At 33.5% G+C, this 27,872-nt stretch overlaps 4 protein-coding genes across 7 annotated transcripts; 1 reads left to right on the forward strand and 3 right to left on the reverse strand.

Moving 5' to 3' along the window:
- Positions 1–111: 111 nt before the first annotated feature.
- Positions 112–12,576, forward strand: LOC111386859 (E4 SUMO-protein ligase PIAL2-like). Of its 4 annotated transcripts, none has more exons than XM_023011344.1 (5): positions 112–192; positions 742–858; positions 937–1,204; positions 10,908–11,470; positions 11,571–12,576. In XM_023011344.1, exons 2-5 carry the CDS (start codon positions 850–852, stop codon positions 12,306–12,308), a joined length of 1,578 nt encoding a protein of 525 aa, XP_022867112.1. In that variant the 5' UTR covers positions 112–192; positions 742–849; the 3' UTR covers positions 12,309–12,576. The 4 variants fall into 4 exon arrangements, with proteins under 4 accessions (XP_022867112.1, XP_022867114.1, XP_022867111.1 ...); XM_023011346.1 differs by having other exon boundaries at positions 11,625–12,576; XM_023011343.1 differs by lacking the exons at positions 10,908–11,470; positions 11,571–12,576 and adding an exon at positions 1,868–2,873 and having other exon boundaries at positions 937–1,767.
- LOC111386861 (probable WRKY transcription factor 43) lies at positions 4,361–8,403 on the reverse strand. The gene is made up of 2 exons (XM_023011347.1): positions 7,970–8,403; positions 4,361–4,748 (listed from the first exon to the last, which is right to left on the reverse strand). Exons 1-2 carry the CDS (start codon positions 8,323–8,325, stop codon positions 4,553–4,555), a joined length of 552 nt encoding a protein of 183 aa, XP_022867115.1. The 5' UTR covers positions 8,326–8,403; the 3' UTR covers positions 4,361–4,552.
- Positions 12,577–14,067: 1,491 nt separating the features above from the next.
- LOC111386862 (probable WRKY transcription factor 43) lies at positions 14,068–18,111 on the reverse strand. The gene is made up of 2 exons (XM_023011348.1): positions 17,678–18,111; positions 14,068–14,455 (listed from the first exon to the last, which is right to left on the reverse strand). The coding sequence occupies exons 1-2, from the start codon at positions 18,031–18,033 to the stop codon at positions 14,260–14,262; spliced, it is 552 nt and encodes a 183-aa protein (XP_022867116.1). The 5' UTR covers positions 18,034–18,111; the 3' UTR covers positions 14,068–14,259.
- A 6,048-nt stretch (positions 18,112–24,159) lies between these two features.
- On the reverse strand, positions 24,160–26,017 carry LOC111386858 (WRKY transcription factor 22-like). Its single transcript, XM_023011342.1, has 3 exons — positions 25,468–26,017; positions 25,246–25,359; positions 24,160–24,910 (listed from the first exon to the last, which is right to left on the reverse strand). The coding sequence occupies exons 1-3, from the start codon at positions 25,845–25,847 to the stop codon at positions 24,466–24,468; spliced, it is 939 nt and encodes a 312-aa protein (XP_022867110.1). The 5' UTR covers positions 25,848–26,017; the 3' UTR covers positions 24,160–24,465.
- Positions 26,018–27,872: the final 1,855 nt, after the last annotated feature.

Here is a 27,872-nt window from a genome sequence, read left to right on the forward strand (position 1 = left end):
ATGTTTACCATTTGATTTTCTCATATTTATTTCACTGATGATATGAATTATTATCAAATCATCATTCCATGAATCTCAACTCTACTTTATGCCCTTGATGCATTGCTGATTATGTTATTTTCGTTCTGACTCTTGAACAGCTTCAGGCGTATTAAAACTCCAGTCAAAGGACATTCATGCAAACATCTCCAGGTAACTGTAGCATCACATAGCTGAAGAGAAGTTGCAGGATTTCAAGCCTGCTAGGGAATATTTCACCTTTTAGTCTATTAATTTGTGTGCAAGTTGAAGTGTTTTAAGTAAATAATCCTTCTTTCTAAGCCAATTATGGTCAAGTGTATTGAATTCTTCAGTTATGATGGTCTAGCTTTAGTGTGTGCATAAGCATATTCGGCTAGCTTATTGTTATTCATCTCTAAGGTTCTGTTTTGCCTACAAGACTAAATGAGATGAGAGTTAGATGAAGTAATCTCTCTGTTTGAGCAGGATTTGGGGTCAATGCCAAACCCCTGCCTGCAGGTTCTGTTACGTAAAAACACAAAAACTAATCCTTCTGTAATCAGAGAGAAAAATGACCTGGGTCCCAAGATTGGAAACTTAATTTACTGTGCTAAGCAAATTTTGATTAGTGCATATTTTTTCATTCTCATATATCTGGTCTGATTCTCATTTGCTTCCCTTCCTGCTTAACCTTATTTTTTACTTAATCTTAGTTGACACTTATATTTCTTTTCATTTCAGTGTTTTGATTATGACAACTATGTGAATATAAATTCAAGAAGACCATCATGGCGCTGTCCCCATTGTAATCAGCATGTCTGCTTCACTGATATCCGCCTTGATCAAAAAATGGCGAAGGCAAGTAGCTTATTTGCATTCACCCCTATATTCTTGAATTCATTTACTTTTTGAGTGATGTAGTTGGATTTTCTTCAGGTGTTGAAAGAGGTTGGACCAAATGTCAAAGAGGTAATCATCTCCTCAGACGGGTCATGGAATGCCGTCATTGAAACTGAAGATACTACAAAGAAACCAGAGGATAAGACCTCCAATGTTGGACATGATGCCCCTTCAGAAATTGAATCTACTGGTTTGCCAGGTGCACCAGTGGAGATTCTTGATCTTACAGAAATAGATGATGGGATGGATGCGGTGGCCACTCGCGAAAGTGAAGACACAAAACTTTCCCCAACTGCCTGTCAAAGTCTTTCTATGACTCAGACTCCAAGTGTCAACCCTCAAATGGCCAACACATGTGATGTTAATCAAAACATTGGTCAGATTGACGAAGACTTTTGGTCAGGAATTTATATGTCCACCTTTGGAACAGGGACATCAAATGTTAGATCAAATCTACCAATTGCTGGTGTTTCTAGTCGGGAACTCGACGCTTTTCATGGAAATGTTCCTCTCTCAACTTCTGTGCCGGAAAGTGAAACTGCTTTGCCCAATATTTTGCAACTGCAGCAGTATCAATTTGGAAATTCAAATATGAGCAACGAGTATGGAAGGCTCCCTTCAATATCCAGCCATGTAACAAGAACACCAATTGCAATTCAGGCCCTGCCTGCCCAGGCCCCTGCTTCTGTCCTTCAACAGAGATCAAGAAATAGTACGAACACCTTTATGCAGAATAACCCTTCAGCAGCTGCTCAAGCCTCACCTTCTGCACGATTGGTCCCGGATGGTTTCTCTATGCTCGATTCAAGTTCATCTCAGGTGTCACAGATGCCTTCTTCTTCATTGCAGCAGTACTCGGGTATACAGGTAAGTTTCTATGCATAAAGTAATACAGTCCTTGTACAAGTATGATCAAATAATATGTATGGTTTCTCAATTATTCTGTTCTTTGCTGATTTGCGATCAGCAAAACCGTTCGGTTCCTTCTGTTCGTCCATCTCAGCATAATATTGGTCTTCAGGCTCCCCATTTGGTGCCAAATGCTTATAGAGTTTCAAATGAACGCCAAAGTACAAGTCAATTGCAGATGGCAAACCTTGCGGCTTCTCATGCAATGAATCAGTCTTTTGGACAAGTCCAATCATCAATACTACCGTCTGCCAATTTCTTGAGCCCTCAAATGCATGGGGTAGGTTCACAAAGTGGAGTTGATCGGTCAACAGGCGTTATTGGTAGTCAACAATCTCGTTTAATGGTCCCTAATCAGAGAAACGGACAAATGGCAAGGCCCGTTGAAACATCAAGAGCGCACACGTATTCACTGAATCCTGATGCCCGTAGGATGCCTTCTGTGTCCCACCAAATAGAGAATACAGGAGGTACATCAGTAACAGTCCCAAGAACAGATGCTTATGATCAAGCTGACCAAAATTGGAGGCCCACAGCTCGGATGCGTGGAGCCCTATCCGGACAAGCTTATTCTGATGCTTTAAACCAGTTTATTCTTCGGCCAACCTCACAACCACAGGCTGCTCGACCAATCTCAAATGCGGGCTCACTTCCAGGTAATGTCCGAGCACCATTGCAACCTCACATGGCTGATAGAGTTGCTCAGAGTCCTCAACTGCCAAATCATCCATCCATAGGACAGGCTAGTAGGCCTAGAGTATCTGGCGTTTCACCCGAGGGATCTTTTGGGAACTGATGTGTAGACTTAAAGGGGGGTAGCTAGGTGAGTCTTGGCCAAATATATCTCCCGCGGTCATTTATACATGTATTTCTGAATGCTTATGGCATGTAGAATTGGCGGGTTGTGCTCTCGGTTTTGTGGTGTTAGTTTGGGAACTACTAACTACAGATCTTTCAATGATGATGTTTTCTCTGACTCGCGAGTGATGAATGCCTTCTTCTGTAGGTATGAACTCACAATGTGTGTAAGACGTGTTTTGTTTATGCATGAATTTCTCCATTCCCATGCTTGTTTGATATTAATTGAAGTAAACTTAAATATTGTAGCTGTACTATATTTCATATTAAAATCACAATCATTTTACCTTCAATGTGCTACATGCGGAGACGAAATGAAAATAATAAAACTATTTAAATTTTTAAGAGCCTTGGCAAATGGCAATAACGCTTCGAAGTGAGTATTGCTAACAGGTGTTAGATGCGACAAGTCGTGTCGGTTAAGTTTTAAACTTTACAAACCTAAGCTTATCAAGACAAGCTTAGTGTAATAAAGTCATAATCTTTTTTTAAAATTTTTTTTAATTATCTATATCATATAAAGTAAATAAATAAATAATGTGGAAAAATTAATCGGATTGCACGAAGGGGTATGTTGTAAATGGAATGCAAATGTAGTAATTTGGAGTTAACAAAACTAGTAGTCTGAGATTCAACTTCAAGGCTAATAGCTTAGACTTGATTTTGAGCACATTTGTGACAAATTTTTGTCCTCTCTATTAGCATCTTTGACAATGTTATCAATAAAGAATTCTCTCTCTCTGAGTTTCAGATCAATTTTCTTCATTTGTTTTAAAATAGAAGAGTTAGATTTGACAAAAATATTATTGAGATGTAACAAATTTGTGCAAAAAGGGGGAAAATTGAAAGTATCTGTGTAATTTGCCTACTTGTAAGGACGATCATAGCTGTGTGACAAAAAAGTAAAGGGAGAAGATTGAAGAAATTGCCTGTTTTTCATGATTGGAAACGATCTCTTATTATTGTTTATTATATAGACAGACTTAAAATAGGCATGTAGAGTAGAAGACTGAAAGCGATTATATATAAATACTTAAATAGTAAGAGTACAAATTACTACAATGTAAATGATTTATCATAATACAATTTTGAAAGTACGTACTAACAAATTTTTTTTAAAAAGCATATGATACTTGAAAAAAATCTTTACCTATTTGAAAGCTTCTTCAATGGTAAATAAACAAGAATGAGTTTACTTTAAGATGCCGTTAATAATCGGGCTGTCGAAACTTGTTATAATATGCAAAAATCGACTTGGCTCTAACATACATGACTCTGTAGTTTCTAACAAATGACCCCATCAGGCTAGGCAAATACGCCTTCGCAATACAGTAATGGGAAGGGAAAAAACTATTATTGAGATGAGTAATACGAGTGGCAAGACCAATGATACATAATGGGAAATGGAAAAAGACACCATCTTCGTCCCACAAAGATAAACTTGATTTTCTCTTTCTTCTGTTCCAAATTATTGATCACTTTCCTTACTGAAAGTATATATAATAATATTTGGTTTTCTAATATGCTCCTATATATTATTCATTGCTATCAACAAGTATAGACTACTCATATTTAAATCATTACTTAATGTAGGGGTATATTAGGAAAAGAGTAAGAAAATTTTCTATTTTCAATTATATTAATAACATTTTCTTAATGTACGGAAATATAAACAAAACAAGCCTATTTTTATGGGGCAGATGTAATATTTATTATTTCTTGTTTGTACAAATACATAACACCCCTTACATTTTACTTGCATTTCTATACAGCATTGACATATTTGTTAGACACAAGTTCATGTCATACTTCTAATTTTGATAGAATCATTCTATCATAAATGAGATCTTCTATGATTTTGCACTTGAAGATTTCATTCTTCGACTCAAAAACTGGGCAGGTTTGGAAACTCTGAGAGAAATTGAAGCTGCTTCACCAGAGGAATCAAGGTCTCCATTAGTTTCTCACAAGGATGGTTGTGAATGCCTTCATAAGTGGTCACAACAATGCCAGTGTCTTTTGCGAGTCTCTGAATTTGTTTCTTTACATTGCATGTATGTTGCGTGCAACGATAGTAGCTCCTTAATTACACAATAAAAACAAGAAATTTTAATATGTCTTTTGATGGAAGTGGTACTTATGGTGCTTATTGTCTTATCTAAATGTAGAGGTGCTTAAAATCATCTAACTGTTCTTATGGGTAAGGATGATGATATATAAATAGCATTTTTCAATAAGAAATATATGATTATATTATTTCTCTTTGAGATCTTTAATCAGTGGAAATATGTGATGAATATTGGTGCTTAATTAGAAATGTAATGATAATGTATTTTTTTTTACACGAATTGAACTGTGGTACAGCTCCAAAACAAGAACAAATACATTTTTTTACAATTAATTGAGAATGAACCTCCCTAGTTGAGAAAACCTCTTTTCAATTGTTATTATTTTCGCTCTACTAGGTTAAGTATATCCCTTTTTTACAAATGTCCTATCTCATGGTTTCATGAAATATGGAGTGAGAGATAGTCCTGGGAATGGAAAAGGTTTGGTTATGAATTTTTATTTTTATTTTATTTTATTTATTTATTTATTTATTTTTTTGCTAATGTAAATTTGCAGTAGCAATGCTTTATTATTTTTCTTGTTCAATCCATTGTTGCATATATATTATAAATGAACAAATTATTTCATTTTTCCCATTTGTTGATGAATTCTTCTAAAATGCTAATAATAATGAAGATTAATATTTATCACGAGAAATAGGGTTTGTGAAAACTTGCACTGAAGACGAACATTATGAAAAAATCATCACCAACTTTAAATATCTAGAGTTTGCTAAACTTAAGCAAATAGAATATTCTAGAGACTTAATACTTGTTGAAAATGAAGACCACCACCATTCATGAATAATCTAGAAAATAAAATTGTGAAGCCGATAGAAGAATTCTCTAGAAAAATATAGGTTGTAAACTCCACCTCCATATTTTGCCTATATATATGTGTGTTGGCTGAATGTATGTGTGTGCATGATGAGAGAAAATGTGTGAAGAGAGTGAGAGCAAATAGAATAAGTGAAGAGAAAGACATAGTGAGGTGTTCTAGTGTCTTTGGTGTGTGTGTCCAAAATTGTGTAAAATTGTATTTCATCAATAAAAATTACTTTCTTTTGGTGTTTAAACTCTACAAATTGGTATCAGAGCAAGGTGGTCGGGGAAGAATTTTTTGGAGCTTCTTGAGTTTGTGAAGTTTTTACAAAGTTTGCTTGATTACGAGGAGGTAAATCAAATCATGTTCGGTGACCTACAAGTGGTAGGCGGTGTAAAGAAGCTCAACAATCATAATTACACCACTTGGCAAACTTGCATGGAGTCGTATCTCCAAGGGCAAGACCTGTGGGAGGTAATTGGCGGAAGTGATGTAACGCCACTAGAGAAGGCTAGAGCTGTGAAGAAATGGAGAATCAAAGTGGGTAAAGCTTTATTTGTTATAAAGACAACAATTGAAGAAGATTTGTTGGAGCACATAAGAGACAACTACACCAAAGGATGCATGGGACACGTTGGCCTTACTATTCTCAAAGAAAAATGACTTGAGGTTGCAGCTTCTGAAGAACGAGCTTCTCTCAATCACTCAAGGAGAATTAACCGTAAGTCAATACTTTTATAAAGTTAAATCTCTTTGTCGTGAAATTTCAGAGTTAGATGCTTCAAGTAAAATTTCGGAGTCTCGAATGAGAAGAATAATTATACATGGATTGAGACCCGAATTTAGAAGTTTTATCGCTGCAATACAAGGTTGCCCGAGCAGCCTTCATTAGTTAATCTTGAAAATTTGTTGGCCAACCAAGAAGCTTTAACCAGACAAATGTTAGGAGTCTCGATAAAGAAAGAATATGAAGAAGCATTATTTAGCTATAAAAGAAGAGGTGGTTTTCATCAGCAAAATTATAAAGAATTAAAAGAAGGTAAATTTGAAGGACGAGTTGAAGGAAGTTACCAAAGAAGGGGAGCTCAACAAAGTCGTAAAAAGAAAGGTTAGCAGTCTAAGAAATTTCAAAGAAATAATGACTTGTGTTTTGTATGTGGCAAACGAAGCCATTATGCTAGAGATTGTTGGTTTAAAAAGGAGTCAGTAGAAGGCAATATAGCTATCTCTAATGACCAAGAGAAATACAATAGTGGAGAAGAATGGGATGCTAAGATAACCACAACAACAATTGAGCAGATTCGAGAAAAGAAATTCAACTCGAGCGTGAAGGATGAATCAGCGTTGATGGTAGTCTTGCCTGAGCAAATAAATTGCGAAGATGATTAGACTGATGACTCATGAGAAGATGATTGGATTAATTTAGAAGAGGATATCGTGTTTCATAAAGAGTTTTCAAGGTGGACTCCGCAGAGGGAGGAACTATTAGAATTAGAAGAAGTGTTGGAAGAAACGCATATATCGCAGAGGATGGATCTGCTAGATCAGGCACCACAGAAGGTGAAGCAGACACTGAAGAGGGTGGATTTACTAGATTTAAAGGAAATGGATAACAAATCGAAAGAAGAAATCACGGAAGCACAACAAAGCTCTGGAAAAACTAAAGACTTACGAATGCTAAGTAATAAAGAAGAGCTTATGACAGTAACACAGAGTACGGAGGATCGACAAGGTCAAGAAGATATCGAGGTACGTACAAATTTGCAATCACAAATAAGAAAGTTCGGTGGACGTGAGAAAGTAAGTATCAAGTATGCAACTTTTGAAGAAAACAAGAATGCAAAAATGCTAAACCTATTTAAAGTCATGGATGCGTTGAAAAAAGGATCAAATGCTTCAAAAGTCATCGAGCTTGAGACACGACTAGACGAGAAGAAGAAGAAAAAGGTTAAAATGAAAAGTTTGTGCTGAACGAGAGAATTGAAGAAATTATCACCAACTTTAGAGTTTGCTGGACTTAAGCATATAGAATATTCTAGAGACTTATTCCTTGTTGAAAATGATGACCACCACCATTCATGAATAATCTGAAGAATAAAATTGTGAAGCCAATAGAAGAATTCTCTAGAAAAATGTAGGTTGTAAACTCCACCTCCATATTTTGCCTATATATATGTGTGTTGGCTGAATGTATGTGTGTGCATGATGAGAGAAAGTGTGTGAAGAGAGTGAGAGCAAATATAATAAGTAAAAAGAGAGACATAGTGAGGTGTTCTAGCGTCTTTGGTGTGTGTGTGTCCAAAATTGTGGAAAATTTTATTTCATCAATAAAAATTACTTTCTTTTGGTGTTTAAACTCTACACATTATACCTGGGATGAATACTATCCTTCACAGTTTTCTGCCCATATTTTCTCCATTTGTATCCATCATCAAGAATTTCCTCTGCACTTCTGGTATGGAAAGCAACCCTTGGTGGGATATATTTCTTCTTTCTTCCAGATTTCGCTTTAATTTTGTTTACGTTCTCCTCTTCCTTCATGTTCCTAGACAACGTCGATAAACTTGGAAAAACCAAGTTTTCTCCTCCATTAACCATGGAACTAGCCAAATCAATGTCTAAGGCATATCGAGAGTTTTGCATGGGTTGGTCTAGAAGGGACAGCGAATTCAACGAGGCCAATGGAAATGAAGGAGCGAAAAGATAAGGGAAGTTTTCGTCTTCCATGCATAAGTTGACAAAGATTCTATTAAGATTTGGACTGGGAAATGACCAAAGATTTATAGAGAGTTGGACAAACAATTTTTAGACTTGATGGACAAATGGATGAAGGGAAAGCTTCCTTTTGAATGTAGGGAAAGTGGCCTTAATTAACTTGTACCCAGGAGAAATTAAGCCAACCGCAATTCACCTACTTTGATCAGTTCAACTCCTTTAAGGTACAATTGCAAACAATATATAATATGATAATTGGCTCAAATGTGGTAAAAAGTAAGTGGTATAAAAAAAAATGTTAGACAAATATGTACCCTAGGTTTAAGGTTTTCTTGGGGTACAAACCAATTGAGTGCAGTTAAGGTTGTTTGGAAAATGATAGAGATAATACCTCTTGATGGGCATACCCAGATAGAAAACTTCTATGATTTAGTCTAATGGTTGCATTTTATATTTTTCATAACTTCACCTACACACCCAATTTTCATCACACTGAAAAAATTAACTATGTAGCACACATGTTGAAGCCTTTTTTTTTTTTCCTGAAGTTTTTTTCTTTTTCAGTAATATTAGTTAGAATTTTTTTTCTTATATCAATTTTATCACCAAAAGAAAGCATAAAATAGTAAATTTGTAAGCCCCGTATCGAATGTGCAAAGCTAGGATTTTTTTCTATATGTTTATAATCAAATTAATTAATAATTTTATATGTCAAACAATATATATCATGTGATATATTTTTATTTTAAAAAAAATAATATATTCTTTTATCCTGAATTTGATACATTTCTACAAACATGCTATATATCAGGCTTGGAGACAGATTCAAAATCAGGGAAGACACGTGTCGACTCGGGATTGGAATGTTTGATTATATATATAACAATCAATCATTAATTCACACATCAATCTGTTTCTTACAATTCTATTTTTGAGTCTGTTCAAGAGAAATTATTCATATTTCCTTTTTCTTCTGAACAAGTGTTTATTGGACAAACCAACATGATTCCACGAGACACGAAATATACAGTATAATAATGGCGTGTGTGCGTGTAAAAGTATATAATTAATAGGAGGCAATGCTTCATTAATACTCATCTTTATTAGCAGATAAACACAACTTTTTGAGTAATTAAGTTGCTCAAACACTTTCAATTGCGTGAATTTCGTTTTGTTTGAGAATTATTTATCCTGAAATATTCACTTGACAGGTTCCACATATCTCAAAGTCTCAAGTTTGAGTTTCAGTTTGCCCCAAATGCAATTGTTTTGACATATTATCTCACTATTATTTTATGTTCTTTGTGATTTTTATTGATTTACTCTATTCCAAGTGATGGAAACAAAGTAACCTCCATGGTGTAGCGTCTCAAATTTTAAATTCTTTAGTAATCAGTATATCGATTTATTGTATGCCTCGAATTTTCTCACCAGTTGTCCATGGCGATATGATTTAGTGTACGTTTGGCAAAGTTTAAATTTTTATAAGTTGATCAAATATATTTTTATCATACATTTCATAGGATCTACAACTTATTATCTACACATTCTTTAGAATCCATTTATTATCTACTAAGCATCGTTGCTTAGTTTATGCTAACCAATATTGACATGATATGTCAATTAACTAGTGAACATATTTATGATGGGTTCCAAGAATAAAATTAGATTTGTTGAATTAATGTGTCATGTCATTGTTGCGACATGTTTATCATGTAATAATTATGGTCCTACATAATATATGGATAGAATAAAATTTGATTAACTTATAAATATTTATAAGTGTTGCGTTTTTTATATCGTAAGTGTATGACATTGTAACAAGTAATAGTAGACATTTGAGTCCTAATTATTGTTCCTACGAGAACTATAATTCAACACTCAATTTACTATTTCTATCTTCAATTTGACGAAAACAAACAAGAATCGTAAATTGTTGTGATTTTTATCTAACTACTTGAAAATAATGGGATGCATACAAAAATTGATTTCGAATTCAAATATGGAATGAATATTTGGGAACGGCAATTTTATCTAGAGATCACCTTTAAATCTTAATTTAGGGTTCACAAATCTAATGTAGTGTTCGGTTTTCTATTGTATTCAATTTATCCTCTTGAGTTTTCATTGAGCCTATTCACTTAATTCAATCATATCTCTATACAAATCAATCTTAGTTAGATGGAATATTAGTTCTAATATTTTATATAAGACTACAATAATTAGTATAGGTATTTCCACACGTTATACTAAATTACCAAATTTTAACATGTGGTCTGAATCTAAAAGTCACCTCTCGATTCATAAAAGATTTTCAAAATCATTGAATTATTGATCAAGTAATTCAAAGCATTAAGTACATGATTAAAATCAACACATATGTAATTAAAGAACATGAACCTTGTACAAAAGAAATAAAGGGTCTCAAAAAATTACATTGTTTTTCCTAATGAAAAACTTAAGTACTCATATAATAATAGAAGAAAAATAATAAAAAATTTGCATTGAGCATATCATTGAATTTTGAATTGAGATATAAAAAGTTTGATGAATCTTGAACTTAATTTCTCTTCTTTCCCCAACTGCCTGTCAAAGTCTTTCTATGACTCAGACTCCAAGTGTCAACCCTCAAATGGCCAACACATGTGATGTTAATCAAAACATTGGTCAGATTGACGAAGACTTTTGGTCAGGAATTTATATGTCCACCTTTGGAACAGGGACATCAAATGTTAGATCAAATCTACCAATTGCTGGTGTTTCTAGTCGGGAACTCGACGCTTTTCATGGAAATGTTCCTCTCTCAACTTCTGTGCCGGAAAGTGAAACTGCTTTGCCCAATATTTTGCAACTGCAGCAGTATCAATTTGGAAATTCAAATATGAGCAACGAGTATGGAAGGCTCCCTTCAATATCCAGCCATGTAACAAGAACACCAATTGCAATTCAGGCCCTGCCTGCCCAGGCCCCTGCTTCTGTCCTTCAACAGAGATCAAGAAATAGTACGAACACCTTTATGCAGAATAACCCTTCAGCAGCTGCTCAAGCCTCACCTTCTGCACGATTGGTCCCGGATGGTTTCTCTATGCTCGATTCAAGTTCATCTCAGGTGTCACAGATGCCTTCTTCTTCATTGCAGCAGTACTCGGGTATACAGGTAAGTTTCTATGCATAAAGTAATACAGTCCTTGTACAAGTATGATCAAATAATATGTATGGTTTCTCAATTATTCTGTTCTTTGCTGATTTGCGATCAGCAAAACCGTTCGGTTCCTTCTGTTCGTCCATCTCAGCATAATATTGGTCTTCAGGCTCCCCATTTGGTGCCAAATGCTTATAGAGTTTCAAATGAACGCCAAAGTACAAGTCAATTGCAGATGGCAAACCTTGCGGCTTCTCATGCAATGAATCAGTCTTTTGGACAAGTCCAATCATCAATACTACCCTCTGCCAATTTCTTGAGCCCTCAAATGCATGGGGTAGGTTCACAAAGTGGAGTTGATCGGTCAACAGGCGTTATTGGTAGTCAACAATCTCGTTTAATGGTCCCTAATCAGAGAAACGGACAAATGGCAAGGCCCGTTGAAACATCAAGAGCGCACACGTATTCACTGAATCCTGATGCCCGTAGGATGCCTTCTGTGTCCCACCAAATAGAGAATACAGGAGGTACATCAGTAACAGTCCCAAGAACAGATGCTTATGATCAAGCTGACCAAAATTGGAGGCCCACAGCTCGGATGCGTGGAGCCCTATCCGGACAAGCTTATTCTGATGCTTTAAACCAGTTTATTCTTCGGCCAACCTCACAACCACAGGCTGCTCGACCAATCTCAAATGCGGGCTCACTTCCAGGTAATGTCCGAGCACCATTGCAACCTCACATGGCTGATAGAGTTGCTCAGAGTCCTCAACTGCCAAATCATCCATCCATAGGACAGGCTAGTAGGCCTAGAGTATCTGGCGTTTCACCCGAGGGATCTTTTGGGAACTGATGTGTAGACTTAAAGGGGGGTAGCTAGGTGAGTCTTGGCCAAATATATCTCCCGCGGTCATTTATACATGTATTTCTGAATGCTTATGGCATGTAGAATTGGCGGGTTGTGCTCTCGGTTTTGTGGTGTTAGTTTGGGAACTACTAACTACAGATCTTTCAATGATGATGTTTTCTCTGACTCGCGAGTGATGAATGCCTTCTTCTGTAGGTATGAACTCACAATGTGTGTAAGACGTGTTTTGTTTATGCATGAATTTCTCCATTCCCATGCTTGTTTGATATTAATTGAAGTAAACTTAAATATTGTAGCTGTACTATATTTCATATTAAAATCACAATCATTTTACCTTCAATGTGCTACATGCGGAGACGAAATGAAAATAATAAAACTATTTAAATTTTTAAGAGCCTTGGCAAATGGCAATAACGCTTCGAAGTGAGTATTGCTAACAGGTGTTAGATGCGACAAGTCGTGTCGGTTAAGTTTTAAACTTTACAAACCTAAGCTTATCAAGACAAGCTTAGTGTAATAAAGTCATAATCTTTTTTTTAAAATTTTTTTTAATTATCTATATCATATAAAGTAAATAAATAAATAATGTGGAAAAATTAATCGGATTGCACGAAGGGGTATGTTGTAAATGGAATGCAAATGTAGTAATTTGGAGTTAACAAAACTAGTAGTCTGAGATTCAACTTCAAGGCTAATAGCTTAGACTTGATTTTGAGCACATTTGTGACAAATTTTTGTCCTCTCTATTAGCATCTTTGACAATGTTATCAATAAAGAATTCTCTCTCTCTGAGTTTCAGATCAATTTTCTTCATTTGTTTTAAAATAGAAGAGTTAGATTTGACAAAAATATTATTGAGATGTAACAAATTTGTGCAAAAAGGGGGAAAATTGAAAGTATCTGTGTAATTTGCCTACTTGTAAGGACGATCATAGCTGTGTGACAAAAAAGTAAAGGGAGAAGATTGAAGAAATTGCCTGTTTTTCATGATTGGAAACGATCTCTTATTATTGTTTATTATATAGACAGACTTAAAATAGGCATGTAGAGTAGAAGACTGAAAGCGATTATATATAAATACTTAAATAGTAAGAGTACAAATTACTACAATGTAAATGATTTATCATAATACAATTTTGAAAGTACGTACTAACAAATTTTTTTTAAAAAGCATATGATACTTGAAAAAAATCTTTACCTATTTGAAAGCTTCTTCAATGGTAAATAAACAAGAATGAGTTTACTTTAAGATGCCGTTAATAATCGGGCTGTCGAAACTTGTTATAATATGCAAAAATCGACTTGGCTCTAACATACATGACTCTGTAGTTTCTAACAAATGACCCCATCAGGCTAGGCAAATACGCCTTCGCAATACAGTAATGGGAAGGGAAAAAACTATTATTGAGATGAGTAATACGAGTGGCAAGACCAATGATACATAATGGGAAATGGAAAAAGACACCATCTTCGTCCCACAAAGATAAACTTGATTTTCTCTTTCTTCTGTTCCAAATTATTGATCACTTTCCTTACTGAAAGTATATATAATAATATTTGTTGGTTTTCTAATATGCTCCTATATATTATTCATTGCTATCAACAAGTATAGACTACTCATATTTAAATCATTATTTAATGTAGGGGTATATTAGGAAAAGAGTAAGAAAATTTTCTATTTTCAATTATATTAATAACATTTTCTTAATGTACGGAAATATAAACAAAACAAGCCTATTTTTATGGGGCAGATGTAATATTTATTATTTCTTGTTTGTACAAATACATAACACCCCTTACATTTTACTTGCATTTCTATACAGCATTGACATATTTGTTAGACACAAGTTCATGTCATACTTCTAATTTTGATAGAATCATTCTATCATAAATGAGATCTTCTATGATTTTGCACTTGAAGATTTCATTCTTCGACTCAAAAACTGGGCAGGTTTGGAAACTCTGAGAGAAATTGAAGCTGCTTCACCAGAGGAATCAAGGTCTCCATTAGTTTCTCACAAGGATGGTTGTGAATGCCTTCATAAGTGGTCACAACAATGCCAGTGTCTTTTGCGAGTCTCTGAATTTGTTTCTTTACATTGCATGTATGTTGCGTGCAACGATAGTAGCTCCTTAATTACACAATAAAAACAAGAAATTTTAATATGTCTTTTGATGGAAGTGGTACTTATGGTGCTTATTGTCTTATCTAAATGTAGAGGTGCTTAAAATCATCTAACTGTTCTTATGGGTAAGGATGATGATATATAAATAGCATTTTTCAATAAGAAATATATGATTATATTATTTCTCTTTGAGATCTTTAATCAGTGGAAATATGTGATGAATATTGGTGCTTAATTAGAAATGTAATGATAATGTATTTTTTTTTACACGAATTGAACTGTGGTACAGCTCCAAAACAAGAACAGATACATTTTTTTACAATTAATTGAGAATGAACCTCCCTAGTTGAGAAAACCTCTTTTCAATTGTTATTATTTTCGCTCTACTAGGTTAAGTATATCCCTTTTTTACAAATGTCCTATCTCATGGTTTCATGAAATATGGAGTGAGAGATAGTCCTGGGAATGGAAAAGGTTTGGTTATGAATTTTTATTTTTATTTTATTTTATTTATTTATTTATTTATTTTTTTGCTAATGTAAATTTGCAGTAGCAATGCTTTATTATTTTTCTTGTTCAATCCATTGTTGCATATATATTATAAATGAACAAATTATTTCATTTTTCCCATTTGTTGATGAATTCTTCTAAAATGCTAATAATAATGAAGATTAATATTTATCACGAGAAATAGGGTTTGTGAAAACTTGCACTGAAGACGAACATTATGAAAAAATCATCACCAACTTTAAATATCTAGAGTTTGCTAAACTTAAGCAAATAGAATATTCTAGAGACTTAATACTTGTTGAAAATGAAGACCACCACCATTCATGAATAATCTAGAAAATAAAATTGTGAAGCCGATAGAAGAATTCTCTAGAAAAATATAGGTTGTAAACTCCACCTCCATATTTTGCCTATATATATGTGTGTTGGCTGAATGTATGTGTGTGCATGATGAGAGAAAATGTGTGAAGAGAGTGAGAGCAAATAGAATAAGTGAAGAGAAAGACATAGTGAGGTGTTCTAGTGTCTTTGGTGTGTGTGTCCAAAATTGTGTAAAATTGTATTTCATCAATAAAAATTACTTTCTTTTGGTGTTTAAACTCTACAAATTGGTATCAGAGCAAGGTGGTCGGGGAAGAATTTTTTGGAGCTTCTTGAGTTTGTGAAGTTTTTACAAAGTTTGCTTGATTACGAGGAGGTAAATCAAATCATGTTCGGTGACCTACAAGTGGTAGGCGGTGTAAAGAAGCTCAACAATCATAATTACACCACTTGGCAAACTTGCATGGAGTCGTATCTCCAAGGGCAAGACCTGTGGGAGGTAATTGGCGGAAGTGATGTAACGCCACTAGAGAAGGCTAGAGCTGTGAAGAAATGGAGAATCAAAGTGGGTAAAGCTTTATTTGTTATAAAGACAACAATTGAAGAAGATTTGTTGGAGCACATAAGAGACAACTACACCAAAGGATGCATGGGACACGTTGGCGTTACTATTCTCAAAGAAAAATGACTTGAGGTTGCAGCTTCTGAAGAACGAGCTTCTCTCGATCACTCAAGGAGAATTAACCGTAAGTCAATACTTTTATAAAGTTAAATCTCTTTGTCGTGAAATTTCAGAGTTAGATGCTTCAAGTAAAATTTCGGAGTCTCGAATGAGAAGAATAATTATACATGGATTGAGACCCGAATTTAGAAGTTTTATCGCTGCAATACAAGGTTGCCCGAGCAGCCTTCATTAGTTAATCTTGAAAATTTGTTGGCCAACCAAGAAGCTTTAACCAGACAAATGTTAGGAGTCTCGATAAAGAAAGAATATGAAGAAGCATTATTTAGCTATAAAAGAAGAGGTGGTTTTCATCAGCAAAATTATAAAGAATTAAAAGAAGGTAAATTTGAAGGACGAGTTGAAGGAAGTTACCAAAGAAGGGGAGCTCAACAAAGTCGTAAAAAGAAAGGTTAGCAGTCTAAGAAATTTCAAAGAAATAATGACTTGTGTTTTGTATGTGGCAAACGAAGCCATTATGCTAGAGATTGTTGGTTTAAAAAGGAGTCAGTAGAAGGCAATATAGCTATCTCTAATGACCAAGAGAAATACAATAGTGGAGATGAAATGGGATGCTAAGATAACCACAACAACAATTGAGCAGATTCGAGAAAAGAAATTCAACTCGAGCGTGAAGGATGAATCAGCGTTGATGGTAGTCTTGCCTGAGCAAATAAATTGCGAAGATGATTAGACTGATGACTCATGAGAAGATGATTGGATTAATTTAGAAGAGGATATCGTGTTTCATAAAGAGTTTTCAAGGTGGACTCCGCAGAGGGAGGAACTATTAGAATTAGAAGAAGTGTTGGAAGAAACGCATATATCGCAGAGGATGGATCTGCTAGATCAGGCACCACAGAAGGTGAAGCAGACACTGAAGAGGGTGGATTTACTAGATTTAAAGGAAATGGATAACAAATCGAAAGAAGAAATCACGGAAGCACAACAAAGCTCTGGAAAAACTAAAGACTTACGAATGCTAAGTAATAAAGAAGAGCTTATGACAGTAACACAGAGTACGGAGGATCGACAAGGTCAAGAAGATATCGAGGTACGTACAAATTTGCAATCACAAATAAGAAAGTTCGGTGGACGTGAGAAAGTAAGTATCAAGTATGCAACTTTTGAAGAAAACAAGAATGCAAAAATGCTAAACCTATTTAAAGTCATGGATGCGTTGAAAAAAGGATCAAATGCTTCAAAAGTCATCGAGCTTGAGACACGACTAGACGAGAAGAAGAAGAAAAAGGTTAAAATGAAAAGTTTGTGCTGAACGAGAGAATTGAAGAAATTATCACCAACTTTAGAGTTTGCTGGACTTAAGCATATAGAATATTCTAGAGACTTATTCCTTGTTGAAAATGATGACCACCACCATTCATGAATAATCTGAAGAATAAAATTGTGAAGCCAATAGAAGAATTCTCTAGAAAAATGTAGGTTGTAAACTCCACCTCCATATTTTGCCTATATATATGTGTGTTGGCTGAATGTATGTGTGTGCATGATGAGAGAAAGTGTGTGAAGAGAGTGAGAGCAAATATAATAAGTAAAAAGAGAGACATAGTGAGGTGTTCTAGCGTCTTTGGTGTGTGTGTGTCCAAAATTGTGGAAAATTTTATTTCATCAATAAAAATTACTTTCTTTTGGTGTTTAAACTCTACACATTATACCTGGGATGAATACTATCCTTCACAGTTTTCTGCCCATATTTTCTCCATTTGTATCCATCATCAAGAATTTCCTCTGCACTTCTGGTATGGAAAGCAACCCTTGGTGGGATATATTTCTTCTTTCTTCCAGATTTCGCTTTAATTTTGTTTACGTTCTCCTCTTCCTTCATGTTCCTAGACAACGTCGATAAACTTGGAAAAACCAAGTTTTCTCCTCCATTAACCATGGAACTAGCCAAATCAATGTCTAAGGCATATCGAGAGTTTTGCATGGGTTGGTCTAGAAGGGACAGCGAATTCAACGAGGCCAATGGAAATGAAGGAGCGAAAAGATAAGGGAAGTTTTCGTCTTCCATGCATAAGTTGACAAAGATTCTATTAAGATTTGGACTGGGAAATGACCAAAGATTTATAGAGAGTTGGACAAACAATTTTTAGACTTGATGGACAAATGGATGAAGGGAAAGCTTCCTTTTGAATGTAGGGAAAGTGGCCTTAATTAACTTGTACCCAGGAGAAATTAAGCCAACCGCAATTCACCTACTTTGATCAGTTCAACTCCTTTAAGGTACAATTGCAAACAATATATAATATGATAATTGGCTCAAATGTGGTAAAAAGTAAGTGGTATAAAAAAAAATGTTAGACAAATATGTACCCTAGGTTTAAGGTTTTCTTGGGGTACAAACCAATTGAGTGCAGTTAAGGTTGTTTGGAAAATGATAGAGATAATACCTCTTGATGGGCATACCCAGATAGAAAACTTCTATGATTTAGTCTAATGGTTGCATTTTATATTTTTCATAACTTCACCTACACACCCAATTTTCATCACACTGAAAAAATTAACTATGTAGCACACATGTTGAAGCCTTTTTTTTTTTTCCTGAAGTTTTTTTCTTTTTCAGTAATATTAGTTAGAATTTTTTTTCTTATATCAATTTTATCACCAAAAGAAAGCATAAAATAGTAAATTTGTAAGCCCCGTATCGAATGTGCAAAGCTAGGATTTTTTTCTATATGTTTATAATCAAATTAATTAATAATTTTATATGTCAAACAATATATATCATGTGATATATTTTTATTTTAAAAAAAATAATATATTCTTTTATCCTGAATTTGATACATTTCTACAAACATGCTATATATCAGGCTTGGAGACAGATTCAAAATCAGGGAAGACACGTGTCGACTCGGGATTGGAATGTTTGATTATATATATAACAATCAATCATTAATTCACACATCAATCTGTTTCTTACAATTCTATTTTTGAGTCTGTTCAAGAGAAATTATTCATATTTCCTTTTTCTTCTGAACAAGTGTTTATTGGACAAACCAACATGATTCCACGAGACACGAAATATACAGTATAATAATGGCGTGTGTGCGTGTAAAAGTATATAATTAATAGGAGGCAATGCTTCATTAATACTCATCTTTATTAGCAGATAAACACAACTTTTTGAGTAATTAAGTTGCTCAAACACTTTCAATTGCGTGAATTTCGTTTTGTTTCTATATGTTTATAATCAAATTAATTAATAATTTTATATGTCAAACAATATATATCATGTGATATATTTTTATTTTAAAAAAAATAATATATTCTTTTATCCTGAATTTGATACATTTCTACAAACATGCTATATATCAGGCTTGGAGACAGATTCAAAATCAGGGAAGACACGTGTCGACTCGGGATTGGAATGTTTGATTATATATATAACAATCAATCATTAATTCACACATCAATCTGTTTCTTACAATTCTATTTTTGAGTCTGTTCAAGAGAAATTATTCATATTTCCTTTTTCTTCTGAACAAGTGTTTATTGGACAAACCAACATGATTCCACGAGACACGAAATATACAGTATAATAATGGCGTGTGTGCGTGTAAAAGTATATAATTAATAGGAGGCAATGCTTCATTAATACTCATCTTTATTAGCAGATAAACACAACTTTTTGAGTAATTAAGTTGCTCAAACACTTTCAATTGCGTGAATTTCGTTTTGTTTGAGAATTATTTATCCTGAAATATTCACTTGACAGGTTCCACATATCTCAAAGTCTCAAGTTTGAGTTTCAGTTTGCCCCAAATGCAATTGTTTTGACATATTATCTCACTATTATTTTATGTTCTTTGTGATTTTTATTGATTTACTCTATTCCAAGTGATGGAAACAAAGTAACCTCCATGGTGTAGCGTCTCAAATTTTAAATTCTTTAGTAATCAGTATATCGATTTATTGTATGCCTCGAATTTTCTCACCAGTTGTCCATGGCGATATGATTTAGTGTACGTTTGGCAAAGTTTAAATTTTTATAAGTTGATCAAATATATTTTTATCATACATTTCATAGGATCTACAACTTATTATCTACACATTCTTTAGAATCCATTTATTATCTACTAAGCATCGTTACTTAGTTTATGCTAACCAATACTGACATGATATGTCAATTAACTAGTGAACATATTTATGATGGGTTCCAAGAATAAAATTAGATTTGTTGAATTAATGTGTCATGTCATTGTTGCGACATGTTTATCATGTAATAATTATGGTCCTACATAATATATGGATAGAATAAAATTTGATTAACTTATAAATATTTATAAGTGTTGCGTTTTTTATATCGTAAGTGTATGACATTGTAACAAGTAATAGTAGACATTTGAGTCCTAATTATTGTTCCTACGAGAACTATAATTCAACACTCAATTTACTATTTCTATCTTCAATTTGACGAAAACAAACAAGAATCGTAAATTGTTGTGATTTTTATCTAACTACTTGAAAATAATGGGATGCATACAAAAATTGATTTCGAATTCAAATATGGAATGAATATTAGGGAACGGCAATTTTATCTAGAGATCACCTTTAAATCTTAATTTAGGGTTCACAAATCTAATGTAGTGTTCGGTTTTCTATTGTATTCAATTTATCCTCTTGAGTTTTCATTGAGCCTATTCACTTAATTCAATCATATCTCTATACAAATCAATCTTAGTTAGATGGAATATTAGTTCTAATATTTTATATAAGACTACAATAATTAGTATAGGTATTTCCACACGTTATACTAAATTATCAAATTTTAACATGTGGTCTGAATCTAAAAGTCACCTCTCGATTCATAAAAGATTTACAAAATCATTGAATTATTGATCAAGTAATTCAAAGCATTAAGTACATGATTAAAATCAACACATATGTAATTAAAGAACATGAACCTTGTACAAAAGAAATAAAGGGTCTCAAAAAATTACATTGTTTTTCCTAATGAAAAACTTAAGTACTCATATAATAATAGAAGAAAAATAATAAAAAATTTGCATTGAGCATATCATTGAATTTTGAATTGAGATATAAAAAGTTTGATGAATCTTGAACTTAATTTCTCTTCTTGTTCCAAATCTTAATTCCAAACCCTTGATTTCTTGTTTTTCTTCTTTGATTTTACTCTCTAATTCTCCAAGTTCTGTTCTCTGTCTCTCAATGTATGTAACTCTTCAAAAGTATTTCCATTCTTATATTTATACTTCCCTTAACATTTTTCCCGATTTTGGAATTTTTATGTACTTTAAACAGGCAAAAAATCCACACCCTAGACGCATCATGCGACACCTATGCACCAATGGCAACACCTCTCGGAAAAAATCAATACTACACTTTCTTTAGTATTTGTATTGTAACTTTCTCTCCCGATAAGTAATATAATGGATCTTTGAATCCGGATTATCATTCACATGAGAACCGCATTCAATACTTAATTTATTATTTCTACTCCTATTTGATGAAAACAAACAAGAATTGTGTTTTTTTATCTAACTTATTGAAAATAGCGGGATGTACACAAAGATCGATCTAGAATTCAAATATGAAATGAATATGAGGGCAAAATAATTCATCTTTTGATCACCTTTAAGTCTTAATTGAAGATTCACAAATCTAATATAATATTTGATCGAATTCTTCTATTGTATTCAATCTACTCCCTCGAGTTCTCATTATGCACACAAAGATCAATTGAAAATTCATATATAGAATAGATATTACGCATAATAAATTCATTTATTGATCACCTTTAAATTTTAATTCAAGATTCATAAATATAATGTAGAGTTTGATCGAATTCGTCTATTGCATTCAATTTACTCTGATCGAGTTCTTATTGAGCTTATTTAACTAATTCAATTTCATATCTATATGCGAATCAATCTTAGTTAAACAAAATATTACTTCTAAGAATTCATAAAAGACCGCAATAATTATTATATATATCTCTATACGTTATACTAAATTATTGAATTTTAACATTTGGTCTAAATCTAAAACTCACCTTTCGATTTGGAAAATATTCATAAAATCATTGAATTATGGATCCAGTAAATCAAAGCATTAAGTACATGATTAAAATCAACACATATATAATTAAAGAACTTGAATATTGAATAAAAGAAATAAATGATCTTAAAAGATTACATTATTTGCCCTAATGAAAAAATTAGCTATTCATAATAATAGAAAAAAAAAACAAAAGATTTGCATTGAGTATATTACCAGATTTTGAATTGAGATGTAAAAAATTGGATGAATCTTGCACCAATTCGCCTTCTTGTTCCAAATCTTCTCTTAACGTTTTTCTCGAATTTGGAGTTTTTATGAACTTTAAATGGTCCAAAAATTTGCTCCCTAGACGCATCAGGCTGCATCTACATGGTGCCGTGGCAAAGACATTGTGATGCCAAAGTTCAGCATTGTACCTCTTTTAGTATTTTTATCATAATATTCTCTTCCGATATACGATTGAAGAGTTTCAAATTGGACTGTAAAGATAACTTAAAGGGCTAAATTTTACTAGGTGCATCTCGTTTCCAATTCAAACATTTACAAGGCCAAAAATGGGTCTCAATCTATGCTAAAAATATGGAACATCCTTGTGCGATTGAATATTGATTTATGAATATATTTTGGCCATGTTTCACTCATTTTGACTTATATTTACATCCAACTTAACCCTAGTATTCTCGAATCTTCATCGTGGGGTCCGACACAATTTTTGAGTATTTACACTTTAGTCCCAAAACTTTGGATCTTGCTCTTTCTCACTAATTTTCGCTTCTTTCTTTCAGTTTCACTTCTATTCATCGAGTTTTACCTAATAAACGAAATATACAATAAATTAGGCTATAATTATTTGAAAGAACTAATAAATATCTATAATTTTAGGTCCAAATAAGTGTATAAAATACATTTATCAATAAACTTTGATAACCATGCACTTCAATTAGTCCCAACAGGCAGATTTTTTCAATTTTACTGTCAAAATGACACGTGCAAGTCATGGGCCTGACATAATTTAGCTCAACTTTCCTATTGTATCCCCCACTATAATGGTGTAGGGGTTGAGGGGAGGTTAATTACCATGTACTGACGCAACTCAATGGATTGCACTTAGGGTTGTTATTGTAGGGTCCATTTCGGAAGGTTAACTTGTTAGGTGGAGTAACTTAATTACTTCTAGGACCAGGCTAGACGACCTGTGCGGATGACCGCGTGGGTGACCACACACACACATACACGTGGGGTCGGCATTTTTTTATTCAGGGGAGACCCCTATGCCATGTGAGGTTACAGTCATTGGTGCGGTGAATAGCGCGGGTTGTTTAGCAAAATTCTTACTTCTAAGCCTATTGTCTACCTCTATATGCAACTGATATGAGAATGTGCTTGCACTTTTTTGACAGTCATCCATATTATTTTCTAACCACCCCTTAGAAGGAAAAATCTCATAAAGTGATCCATGGTTGGTATTAGCAGAAAATCCCCAAACATATAGGGGGAAAGCCCCTTTGACAACCCCTGGCGCTAATGCAAATCCCCTAACATATAGGGAGAAAGCCCCTTTGACAACCCCTGCACGTCCAGGGATTGTCACCCAAAAATAATTAAACATATAGTTACACAAGAGTTGTGCATCCACTCATTTATCCATTCACCCTGCCAACAGTGGGCCGAAATGATGGCTACTCAACACTATTCTTGCACCATTTTCAATCCACACACACATATATATATATATATATGTATGCTCACACAGTGCTATTGTTGGTTGGCCTAATTCAAAATGATACAGAAGCAGTCAGGCTTTTTGCACATTTGGATCCCACAACAGTCATGGGTGCAACTTTTGAGGGATCTTTGGCTGCTTTTCTTGGCTTACATAAAGAAGACTGTTAAATGGTGTATTTTAATTATCATAACTGGCGATTATAATGTACATCCGGCAACACCACAAGTTGTCACATCAATTGTAGGGGGATAAATTAAAAAAAAAAACCGTTCAAGTGGTAACATCAACAATGGGCATTATATCTTCTACCCACAATAGATACGAGATCACTTCCGTTCTAATTATACAACCTCTTGTTTTCTTGACACATACACACTAGGAAATAGAAGGTGCTAAAATGTGGCCGATCAAATACATGAACAAGAATGTATGTTTCGTGAGGTAAACTAGTATTGAAAGAAAAAAGGAAAAAGAATCTAAAATCTCGTAACATCTTTAGTACTAGTCTGTTTATATATAATCGATATATAGTATAGGCTTCCTTGAAATTATAACACTTATGCATTAATGAAGATATGAGGGAATAACAAAATGTTGGAGATGCTTTACATATTGAAGTTGCAGTATATATCAGTATTAGAATTCTCTCGCAGGTTATATATTTAGGTGCTAATTTTTGTTCTTAATCTTTTAATATTAGCAAGAACTCAAAGGAAATTGTTGTGCTGAACTATGGCAGCTGATAGGCAATATTTCTAAATTAAATCCATCAAACTCTTCTAACCCGGAGAAGAAATCATCACTAAATATCAACTCATCATCTTCTTTACCCTCTTGATTGCATTTTGCTTGAAGAAATTCTTCTTCCACTGGTGAAGGCAAAACGGTTTCTGGAGCAGAAATTCTTAAATCAGAAATGGAATCCTCAGTTGTTTCCTGCTTGATATTGCTTCTATAATTAGGGCTCTTTGATGCTGGAAATTTCTGACGGATGGTACCAGCTAAAGAATTTCTTCGTGTTGGCTTGCCGTGGCTATGTTCTGCGGTATATGTTATGATAAACATGCCTGGATCAGTACAGCTTTGCTCAACTTGTTTTCTTGCCAAACATCCTTTTGAGCTGCTACATCTATAGTAGCTTCTGTTTTTCACATAGAAAAAGGTACTTCAGTACAGGATGGATTTTGTGTACATGCCTATGAGTGAGCTAGATTTTGTTCTAGTGATGCCATTGTTATGGTTCGAAGTACACAGATTTATAATAGTTCATCCATGAGAGTTACACGTCCACTCGCTGCTACAAGTTTTCACTATATCCACATCTCAAGAAAACAGCCACCTGAGATTTTTTTATATGTAGTACGTATACTAGTTTGATTCACGGTCTTCAAGAAAACTGAAAATCATGTATAATGCATCCAAGCATTGCTGCACTCCGTGTGTGTGTGAAAGTTTGAGAGAGAGAGAGAGATGAACCTTGGATAGGGGGAACCCTTAATAGGTTTCTGGCCATATTTGCGCCAAGCCCAAATATCAGAAGAGAGACCCTCAGCGGAAACTTGAACCACAACTCTTTTATGCTGATTCTTCCTGTGAATGAACACCGAATACTGTCATCGTCTAATCTTAAGAAAAATCATAACTGCATTAACTCACAATAAAATATAAACTAGAAAGTCAATTTATAAGTTAGCAAGCCTTCTCTTGTATTTTGGTGTATAAGCATTAGTCCTAGTAGTAGAATCACTCGTCTCCGAAGGATTATAATCAGTCTGCTTCTCTTGAACAACATTTCCTGGAGTTTCTTCTTTAAATTCAACAACAGTCTCAGCAGGAACAGAATTTGTCACGGCTGGATAAAACGGCTTGTAAAGCTCTTCTAGTTCATCACCGAAAAAATTAACAGCTTCGCAAATTTCAGGAGAATCGAAAACGAATTCATGATCATATTTCAGATCGATTCCAAAAATGGAATTTTGATCATCAACACCGGTATTGATAATATTTCTAAAATCACCACTAGATCCTCTAACTACAGCCTGCAAACCCCAATTCTCCATCCCACAAAACTCCTCCATGAACAAGAAAATGTTCTTGAGCAAGCAAATACGAAAATAAGAAAAGTTTATAAGCAGCCGCTGACTTTCTTGATTCTGAAGGATTTCTAAAGAGATAAACCAATGAGAAAAATGCAAATGGAAGCTTGTTTATATATACAAAGGGCTCTATACAAACACTAGAAAGAACTGGTTTTTTGCAATTTTTTCCAATTAGATTGGGTTGACTTTTGATGAATGTCAAAGGTGATCCAGCTGCTGATAAGAAAATTATGTAGAACACGCTTTCACCGCAGATACTCGCTTTGCAGTCCATATTGTTGACGAGATTTTCAAGACCAAGAATAGATTAAAATACTGAATTAAGCTGAAATTTCAGATTAATTTAATGTATTATGAGTTTTTTTGCTTATGTCATTTAAACGTGTGTGTAAACAAATGAAAATTGAATCTTTCCTTATTGTGATATTATTAGCTAGATGTTCAAAGATGATCTAGCTAGTTGAGTTAACTTGCTATCGATATTAAAAATAAAAAATAAAATAAAATAAAATAAAAAATAAAAAGGCGCAATATCAATTGATTTTTTGGACGAAATATTATGTTAGTAATAAAAAAGGGTTGAGGCACAATTTTGAAACATTACATCATGCGTGACATGTCGTGTGCTTTGAAATTGAATCTTCTTAATTCCCAATTCCAATTTCGACCAGGAAAGGAATTTTTATATTCATTAGTTTGGTCATGAATCATTGATCAGATACTTCGTTATTTATAAAAATTATGTTTTTAATATTCTTTTTTATTTTCAAATTTTTAATGGAGTAAATTTCCTTCGATAACTTGATGTCATGTATTGCTGTTTAAACTATTTAAAGGATAAAGATTGGCTTCATAAAACCTGTCAAAACTTTCTTTAATTAATTTAACTTTTTCAAAATTTATAGTCTATTCTTTACCTATTCGAAATATCTCGTAGATATTTTAGTGTGTAGTACGTTATATGTCATGAACACCAATAAACACGCAACTCAAATGCTCGGCATAATCAAGTCGAATCTCCACGATATAGTGGTCGAATTAATTGATTTATTCATAACCCTAAAGGACATTAATGCTATAATATCTTTGCAATTTGATAATATCATGTAAATGCATTTTAATCTGAACAAGTTGTTCCTTTTTTTTTTCTTGGTATAAATGGAATGATATTCAAGTACAATAGGATCATTAATTAATTTATTAATTAATTTTAATTTTCCCTTAGAAATTATCTATTTGGATACCTTTCTCTAGTCTTTTTTGAGGGCACATAATTTCTATTCCATTGATACGAGCATTTTATCCCCATTATTTGGTATAATGGATGGCCTAACTATTTAAGAGGCTATTGATAGTGAAACATCAGAAAAATTTAGCTTTTTTTTTTTTTTTTTTTTTTTTTTTTTTGGGGTTTTTTTTTTTTTTTTTTGGTTATATGAGGATTAATTAACTTAAACATCTAAATTTGTAATACTGTCCCCAAAAGCATAATATTTTTCCTTAAAAATTCTAAAAAGACAGATTTATATATTTAATTTTGGGTGAGTTTTTTTTTTTCTCTCTCTTCTCTTGAAGTACGCATTTTCCAATAAAATAATATTATACATAAAACGAAAATTTTTCTTTCTTTTTCAACCATACATTCCCCAAACTACTATTCCATAAATTATAATATCAAATAATGGGGGCCAAACGTGGGCTAGAAGAGTAGATATGTCCCCTATATCTCATGTCTTCACGAAAAACTCTAATATTTAAAAATAATATACAAGTACGACAGATTTATCCACTTTCTTTTGTAACTTCCAAAATTAATAGAACCATATGTCCATCAATTAACTGATAAATAAGTTTATCATGGATCCCAAAAATTAAAATAAATTTGTTAAATTAATATGTCATGTCATCGTTGCTTAGTTGATGAACTGATCATTTATATATATATATATATATATATATATATATAGACACACATACACACACGGGCGCACAATCTTGCAAGTT

The sequence above is a fragment of the Olea europaea genome, unplaced genomic scaffold (genome assembly GCF_002742605.1).
Source record: "Olea europaea var. sylvestris unplaced genomic scaffold, O_europaea_v1 scaffold3745, whole genome shotgun sequence".
NCBI classification, from domain to species: Eukaryota; Viridiplantae; Streptophyta; class Magnoliopsida; order Lamiales; family Oleaceae; genus Olea; species Olea europaea.